We start from the raw sequence: 8,698 nt of genomic DNA, 5'->3' as shown, positions 1-8,698 counted from the left end.
CCTGTAACAACAACTTTGAAAGAGCAAAAAGTTATGAACGGTTCTGGTCAAGATTTCAAGTGCAAATATCTCCATTAATTCTCCTCCTCACACATAAACACACACACACACACACACTGTCGGTTTCTCCTCTAAGTAGGGAGATGCCTCGGAGAGTCTCAGAAAAAAGCTCTCGAGTATGCAGCTTGGTGCCTTCTGAAATATATGAATATATATATTTTCAATCGAAAATGATACCAAATCACTCCTCAGAATCTATTGGCATTTTGCGTCGGAGTGTTCATCGCGTTTTGTATGCCTTTGGATATTTGGCGATGAATGCTCCCGACGGGTGAACAAGCAATTTCTTCAGTCTCTCCATTTCTCCGCCTCTAAAGTAATTAACATCATTTCTACTCTTCAACGCTACTTCTACCACCATTTCTTCGTTGTTTCCTTTTCGTCCTCTTTATGCTACCACTAAAACTACTTAGGGTGACATTTCTGTTAACTCTACCCACAGTGAGGGTCTGTACTGCTACTATTGCAACAATTACTGCTCCTACAACTACTACAAGAATTATTATTGATACTACTACCACTACTATTATTACTATTGATACTAATACTACCGCTGCTGCTGCTCCTACAATTACTATTGTAACTTTCGCGCCTGAATCTTGGTAGTTTTTCTGAAATTGTGAATCAGTCCTTCTCTTACGAAAAATTGATATCTCAATGTTGTGATGCTTGTAAGGCCGACTATTTTTCTTGCAGAAAACTTTCCCCCCCCCTCTCCTAAAACTCCCTAGTCTAAAAGGGAGGAACTAAAATTGTGACGAAGTAATTCGAAATCAGGAACACGTCCATTTGTTTGAGAAATCTTTCATCAACCAAGGAACAACATCGCTCCGAATGTCTGTTCGCGCTCTATTTTTGCTATAAAGTATTTTCCCCTCTTTTTCCCAGTTGAAATTGAAGTACTAAACGAAGCAAAAGGCCATTCAACAATTGGTGAAGAACATAGTCACAATCGTAGCTGATCCTCATTGCCGCTTATCACCATCATCATCTTCATTATTATTATTGCCTCAATTCTTTTCTCTCCTGTTGGCAATGATCTGTCTGTGACTGAATCAAGAAGTTTCCTTAAACGACGGAAACTCGGCCAAACGCCGAAGTGTGATGGAAACCAAGATTCATTCATACCCGCCACCTTGTGTATTGTACGTATGAGTATGTACTTACACTACCCAAACCAATCCACCAACCAACAAACCAATCCACGAACCAACAAACCAACCCCAGAAACTTTGAAAATCGAATCTCGTTTCTTCTTTAGTTTCCTTTCACTCTATTCCGCCTTCCACTTCTTTCTCCATCCACTTTCCATACATGCGAATGCAAAGGTACTTTTACTTCTTCTACTACTATTACTGCTACTACTACTACTGTTACTAATACATTACCTAAAAACGCGAAGAAACGCAGAGTGATGTTCCATCTAGGACGATTTTCTTTATTTCTTTCATGAACGACAACTTTATGATTGCTACACGTAAACAAAGTACTATTATGATTGCGTACGCCGTCATGTAAGATTCTTACGAACGAACGAACGAACGAACCTAGGATGATCTCAGGATACCCCACAACTTCAATTTTTGAGCTTACTGATCCATCGTTGAAACGCACGAGCCTTTTGGGTTTACCCCTCTTCAACCCTCCCCCCTCTCAAATCCCTCCCTTATCTATCTATCTCTATTTCCCGTCTCTTCACATCTATATAGGATATGATTTCCTTAGATGAAACTCAGAACTGCCCCATTTTTTCGAACAAACAACAGCCCTCTTTCTTTTGTACTCCTTGGTTACGTTCTATTTCCAAACCACGTACTCTCTGATTGCCAGCCGCTCTCAGGATGTATTTGTTTGCTTTTTTATGCTAAAACAAGGGCCGCTCAAAACAAGCCAATTGAGACAAAGTCATTCCATGGTTCCCTGAGACATACTTACATACTACATACACACCTAAACCCACGCCCATCATCCATAATGCTGCCCTATCCTCTTGGGGGTCCCTCTTCGCCTACTATCCATCCCAGCCTTGTTTTCCTTCCGCTGAAAACGCCACGCAATCTGGGCATGTTTTGTACATATTTTCAGCATTTATTCCCACCCGTTTGGTTCCTTCTCCATTTGTGAACCGAGTTTGTGCCCCAAACGACTTCCAGATTTAACAACCCCCGCCCCGTTTCCCCATTCCTTGAAGTTGAACTCCCAACAAATCATGATGATTCTCTCGAGTTAATTTGTCCTCAAATATATGATCTATATGCAGTACTGATGTGACGATTTCACTGAGCATTCTAAGAAAATATACAAGAATTATGATAATCCAACACTAAGTAGAGTCTTATTTACAAGACCAGCTTAGAATAGCGACAAGATTTATCACAAATTAGTTCTGGTACCATATTGCGTGAAGACAAAGAGAATCGAGAATATAAGGGAGCACCCGATGATGTGCGTATTTTAAGAAGGCAAATGGGTATTAGAGATGTTGTGCAATGTGAATTGGTCGCATGGAATAAGATGAATCAAAGTCACCTTATCCACATAAGATGAAATTGATACAGTGAGCAATGTACGTTGATACACACAGTCAAAGCCAAGAGCAAGTCAGTTTGACAAGGAAATGAACTTGTTTTTATCATAAGGACATCAGTAGTGTTTGTGTAATAGCCTAATGTTTCTAAAACGGTTTCATTTAGTTCCTAAGGTTGTGGAATTGATGGTGGGAGATTGATTTGTTAGGAAAAAGTCCGAATTAAGATGGACTAGGTAAATGAATCATAAAAAAGTTTCGAGACACGAAACTTACCCATATTGTTTCAACGCAACCTCAACTTTGCAGCCATACCTGGAATAGGAACTTTCTCATTGCGAAGTGTATCTATCATTTCATTGAATTCCAATCATGGGAACCACACGTAATACAAACAGGTTGGTTTTGAATTTGTCATACTTGTGACTAGCCATGGTCAAAAAGGTCCCATCCACCTTCTTTTCAGCGAGGATCCAATCAGCACGGTGAGCGAGCAGGTGGACCATAAGGAAAGTCGATCCAAGACCATCCCACCCAATCGAGCCGTGAAACAATCTTCATTCGATCGAGAGAATGAAGCCACCAACCAGCAACTCAAAGTCCGGGATCAAAAGCGAAAAGAGAAGCGCCAAAGGAGAAAGAAGATCAAAACCGCCACCTCGTTCCAAGATCCCACCATGGCATCAGTGATCCGAGGACTCGAGGTCACAACCTTTAATCAAACCAACCCAGATTCAATGAGCAATGGCGTCACTCTCGATTCTCGGTTTCAGGATGATTTACATAGTGTAGATGGAGAAAACGAGCCCATAAGCCGGGTTCCGACGCCCGTCACACCCTCCAATTTTCCCGCTAGTAATTTAGTGGGAAAAGTGTATCAACAACGAGGAAGTGGATTTACGCGAACCCATCCGGTAAAACTGGGTCAAAGTACCGCTACATTGGCCACAACTTCATCTGCCAAAGGTCTCTCGGCCACAGAACAAACGCCCCTGGACTTTGGATTGGACTTTCAAAAGATGTTTCGATCCATAGGGGTGTTTTCTCACGGGTTTCTCGCTGGATTGGGGTTTTGGCAACTGGTCACAGTAAGAATGGGGCTGTTTGCTCTAAATTGACCTTAGAATATAACAATACTCACTCATGTTAGGTTTACGTTCTATCGGGGGAAGACATATCCGTCCTGGACTTTATCGATTTGTATGCTCCCTTGGCTCAGCCATTTCACTTTACATTTTATTTCTTGACCGTGATCTGTATGCTCTCCATTTTAGACAGGTAAATCGCCTTTCTGCAATTCTATAGAACGAGATTCTTAATGAACTTCTCTTCAATTTAGGTACGATATTGCCCAAATCACTTGGAGTCAATTGCAACAACTCTTCACCCTCAAATCTGGAGGCATTGCCATTTTCGTATATGCCTCGACTTTGATCATCACTCTGACTAATGTCACATTGGACGATCGTCTGAGCCTTCATCGGGTCAATGTAACCTACCTAGAAAGCCTAGAGTACAAGGTCAGTTGTTAGTGTTTATGAGATTATACATGGATTTTCTTCAGCCCATTAATGGCGTGCGGTTCTTCAGGAGCACGAGTCCACTTTCTCCACGTGGAACATTCTCAATCTTTGCCGTTGCTTGGGCGCAATCCTCGGGTGGATTCTGGTTGCCTTGCGACCTTCCACTGATTTGTTGCACAAACATTTGCGGACATTACAGAAGTTCCGAAAACTTCCCAAATCGCGAACTCAAACACCGACTATCTCAATGTCGAACCTCACTCTCCAGCACAACATTGAACGAGATGGTCCAAAGCTAGCATAATCGCCTTTTAGAGGTCCCCGACAAATGAAAAACTGCTCCATAAACGGTGCTTGTGAATCGAATTATATCAAGGCCATCAAAGCGCAAAAGAAAGCCAAGAAACAATATTTCAGGGCAAAAGCCATTTCAAACTTAATATATTTCATTGGGGTGTCTTTCAGATTTGATATATGTCAATTTGATAGTCCAGGCGTGTTTAAGACTCTGAACTTCCGCCATATTGGGTAGCATAACCGAAAGTTTATCTTGGTTCTGTTGAAAGCTAACTTTGGCATCGGTTCCGAGCATCGTCATCTTGGTTTGAACGGTGGCCACAGGATGTGTCAGATCTGAAATCGGCGAAATGTATTGACACTTTGAAGAAAAATCACAAAATGTATCGGTTATTACTTAAAACGTTCGAAATGGGCCATTGAAAGAAGATGGCATAAATGGCATCTTCAGTTGACGATGCTGTGTAGTAAACGTGGTTGGTCTCGTTGTGGAAGGTCCACTTTTTGGAACTGTAAATCTGTGACGAAATCGACGTTGTCGAATCAATTGTATCTTTCGCAAAAGACAATATACCTATCTACGCAAATCATACCGCTTCTCCATTGTGTTTCAACCATCCACCCATTTGATAAAGACGCTCTTGTAGAATGGGAGGAATCACCCCTTCTTTCGTTGGCCCAACGTTGATGAGAATGTTCCCGCCATTGGATATGGTTTGAGCCAAGGTCTCCAACAGTTCCTGGAAATGATTTTTTAACTTTCGTATATTTCATCTCCGTTGGTGAGGAAATCCCTATGATTTACCTCAGGTTTTAACACGTCGCTGGCCTTCATGGTCTTTCGATTTCCCCATGAATGGCGATCCAAAGTCATGGCATTCTCCCACTTGCGAGTTTGCTCTGAACCGGGATTATATCTTTGCAGTATGAAAAAAAGACAATCAAAGTTAGCTTCAAACACTCCATGAGAACCCGGAACATGAAGCAAATTCCAAACCTGTCATGACAATTGAGGAACCCTCCATGGGAGCAATGAGTGTCTGTGCCCCACCGATCGTTGACCACCACATTGTCCTTCACGGGTGAATCATTGTATAACCAGGTCAAGAACTCGCGGCTCTTCCAATATTCTACGGGTCCGCTATCCCCATCCGACCAAATCAGTTCGGGCTCGTAAGCCTCCACCAGTTCGTAGAGCTCAGCAGTGCCTTTAGTGTCGGGATAATCGGTGGTGGTGAAGTTGTTGTTCTTATCGGCCAGGTAAAGCGGATTGAACCATTCAAAGAGAGAGTGGTAGAGGCCAAGATGGAGGCTGGATTTCTTCATGGCATCGGAGAACTCACCAACGATATCCCTCTTGGGACCGACCTAGAAAGACCTCGAAAGTGAGGATAATAAAAGAATAGATCGATCTCATTTTTTAAGCCCAAGGATACTTGCATCCATCGAGTTCCACGAGAACGAATGCTTGGAAGGCCAGAGCGTGTATCCCTCATGATGCTTGGAAGTCAAGACCGCATATTTGGCGCCGGAATTCTCAAAAAGGTTGACCCACTCAGTCGCATCAAAGAATTCCAGCCTTGGGACAAGCACACCTCGATTTGAGCCGAGTTTCAACTAAATCCTGATTGGGTGACAGATACTCACGTAAAATCTTTGGCGAAATCCTGGTAAGTGAATCCTGGAGCATAATGAGCTTTCATCCAATCGTCCACATATTGGAGTTTTCGGTCCGGGCATTGCCAAAAGCACCAAAACCATTCTGATGTATAAGCAGGCACAGCGTATACGCCAAAGTGAATGAAGATCCCAATCTTGGCTTCATCGTACCACTAAAAAGACACGTTTGGAAGAAGCAAAAAAAACCTAGCAGTATTTCATGATTGTTTCTGTAAACTCACCTGAGGCAATGGTCTGGCGTCCAAGCTCTCCCAAGTGGGTTCATATTTTGCCCAACTTCCAGCCAAAATGGCCACCAAGATGGAAGCAACGAGGAAAGAAGAGGACTTCATTGCGAATATCTCCTCCAATTCCAATGTTTCCAACTGATCTTTTAGGGTGGATGAAACTCCAGTATCTAAGGGGAGTTGAGCTTCCTAATCCGAGAATCCCAGGCTCAATCGAAAACAGGTTTTCGAGTCTTCCGTACCGGTGTTTTTTCTACAACTCACTGCCCAACTACAAAGGCGGGAATATTGCTTATGTACCTGGTGAATAAGCGAAGAGATAAATTAATCAATGCGGTTTGCGGCACAATCTGGGTCATTGACTGATTGGTAGTTTTTGTCCATGTTGGGAAATATTGACAAAATGTCTGTGTCTTCAAACAATTGCCATAAACTCCCATTGTAATGGGCCATTTTATTACGGATTTCGTATGACTTAACGACGGAAAATCTGCAAATGCATGCACGGCACTCGACGCTTGCCAACAGGAAACGTCGTTCCTATCTTGAAACTATTTACCAACGTACCTGGGATTTTCCATGCCATGCTTCCTTTGAGGCAGTTTTGGATGATTTGCACAAGTGATGTATTGTGAATTGAATCTTGCTTTTGATCACACGCTCGGATAGCCTTTGTGTCCAGGAATATTACAAAGTCATTTTGATAAGGCTGTCGATTATTGGAACACTTGAATCCATCTTTGAGAAACCCTATAAGAAGTTCGAGCCAATCGGAAAAATTTAGTCCATCACCGTTACTTCGAGCACGATGTGGTTTTTGACGGGCTTAACTTTGGTCATACTTCAGCTGAACAAGGGTAAATAACGTTAAGGATAATCAAGTAAAGCGGAGGTTATTTTGCATTTTTTAAATCATAATATCGGCACTTTGGTGTAGGTGACTGATAGCAAACCCCTGTCTATTTTTAGCGTTTTGCTACTACAATGAAGCCAGCTGCGTGAATGCGGGTGGCTATTGCATTCCGACCTCGTCACCATGTCCTGGAAATAAGTTCGTCTCGGGACGATGTCCCACTCAACCCGGCAACATCAAATGTTGCACTTCCATCCCTTATGATGAACGGCAATGCACATCCGAAGGTGGTCACTGTTTAAACCAAGGGGATTGCTCAGGAGGGCGGCAACTGTCCGGAAAATGTCCCAGGCAACCGGCTGGTGTAAAGTGCTGCATAAAATCAACGGGTAAGGGCCTTCTTGCTCCATAAACACATCAAGTTGCTTTACGATTTCATTTGATTTACCCAGCCACCACACCTCCCGGCTCAACGGGAAGCGGCAGTTGCGGCAGTCTCGGGGGAGTGTGTCAGAGTTACACCACGTGTTCATCGGTCAGCGTGAGTGGGAAATGTCCCGGAAATTCGGCCATGAGGTGCTGCTTGAAGAATGTTCGGGCTTCAGTGGTCCAAAAGCATGTCAGTGACGAGGAGGGTGGAATCTACTTGACTGGGTATCGTGTGTTTCAATAAGGTCTCTCTCGAGCGGACCCCACCCAATTATTGACGCGGAATGCTAACTTTTTCTATAGATACATTCCGACCCCTGGATCGGGCGTTACCATTGCATCTGGAGTTGATTTGGGACAACAAGGACAGAGAGAGTTGACCACTCGTCAAGTTCCAACCAATATCATTCAGAAATTGAGTCCCTATTTGGGCTTGAACACCCAACAAAAAGTGGCCAGGGCTGGTTTGTCCGCGGCCAATCTGAACCTTTCGTTGAATGAGGCCCTGTCTTTGGACCAGGCCTTCTTGAACAAATTGCTATCCCGGATTCAACCCTATTCCTCCCGGTTGAGTGACAAAGGTCAGGCTGTTCTAGCCTCTTTGTACCATTGGTGTGGCACAGCGATCTTGAACAATCCGGACCAGAAGTGCTATGTGCGCGGATGTCCCAATTATATAAAGAATGCTTTGGGCAACAGAATCGGACGCGATGCAGACCTCAAAAGCGCCTTGCAAGGGCTTAAATCGTGCATGATTTCGAAAGGAATGCGCAGTTGGAAAGTGAACCGGATTAACAATGAAATCAAGTTCTTGTGAACCGAATTGCCTATTCAGATCTGATAGTCTGAATGAAATACACACCTGAAGCATTGGTTGCTATGACACCAATTGACGATGAGTCGGTAGTTTTCGTAATATTCTTTCATACTAACGTTCAATCGGTGAAAATGATTTTTTGCACATATACGTCATTTTAACAAAATGTCATGAACATTAGCCATGCTTGTGACTTCTTTTTTGAAGCAGCCACTCAAAGTTTGATTTGTGGGAGAATTTTTTTTGAGAGGAATCACAACAATGACTTCGCGCCCTTTTCAAACG

At 43.1% G+C, this 8,698-nt stretch overlaps 4 protein-coding genes across 5 annotated transcripts in view; 3 read left to right on the top strand and 1 right to left on the bottom strand.

Annotated features, from left to right (window-relative positions):
- Positions 1–1,528, top strand: part of LOC131878019 (ecdysone-induced protein 74EF-like) — a gene marked incomplete in the record, with an annotated part of 45,843 nt that extends 44,315 nt beyond the window's left edge. For both annotated transcript variants that reach the window (XM_059223914.1, XM_059223916.1), the window contains 1 exon segment: positions 6–1,528.
- Positions 1,529–2,827: 1,299 nt separating this feature from the next.
- Positions 2,828–5,132, top strand: LOC131878027 (transmembrane protein 237-like). Its single transcript, XM_059223926.1, has 6 exons — positions 2,828–2,985; positions 3,054–3,291; positions 3,361–3,675; positions 3,738–3,865; positions 3,927–4,107; positions 4,178–5,132. Exons 1-6 carry the CDS (start codon positions 2,960–2,962, stop codon positions 4,412–4,414), a joined length of 1,125 nt encoding a protein of 374 aa, XP_059079909.1. The 5' UTR covers positions 2,828–2,959; the 3' UTR covers positions 4,415–5,132.
- LOC131878022 (tissue alpha-L-fucosidase-like) lies at positions 4,522–8,592 on the bottom strand. The gene is made up of 10 exons (XM_059223922.1): positions 8,459–8,592; positions 6,882–7,064; positions 6,309–6,614; positions 6,055–6,239; positions 5,848–5,986; positions 5,405–5,775; positions 5,213–5,324; positions 5,001–5,147; positions 4,805–4,925; positions 4,522–4,743 (listed from the first exon to the last, which is right to left on the bottom strand). Exons 3-10 carry the CDS (start codon positions 6,417–6,419, stop codon positions 4,547–4,549), a joined length of 1,383 nt encoding a protein of 460 aa, XP_059079905.1. The 5' UTR covers positions 6,420–6,614; positions 6,882–7,064; positions 8,459–8,592; the 3' UTR covers positions 4,522–4,546.
- Positions 6,971–8,485, top strand: LOC131878028 (uncharacterized). The gene is made up of 4 exons (XM_059223928.1): positions 6,971–7,171; positions 7,284–7,556; positions 7,620–7,821; positions 7,900–8,485. Exons 1-4 carry the CDS (start codon positions 7,123–7,125, stop codon positions 8,411–8,413), a joined length of 1,038 nt encoding a protein of 345 aa, XP_059079911.1. The 5' UTR covers positions 6,971–7,122; the 3' UTR covers positions 8,414–8,485.
- Positions 8,593–8,698: the final 106 nt, after the last annotated feature.

This window comes from Tigriopus californicus, chromosome 3 (assembly GCF_007210705.1).
Source record: "Tigriopus californicus strain San Diego chromosome 3, Tcal_SD_v2.1, whole genome shotgun sequence".
NCBI lineage: Eukaryota > Metazoa > Arthropoda > Copepoda > Harpacticoida > Harpacticidae > Tigriopus > Tigriopus californicus.
This window is presented reverse-complemented; position numbering and strand designations above follow the sequence as displayed.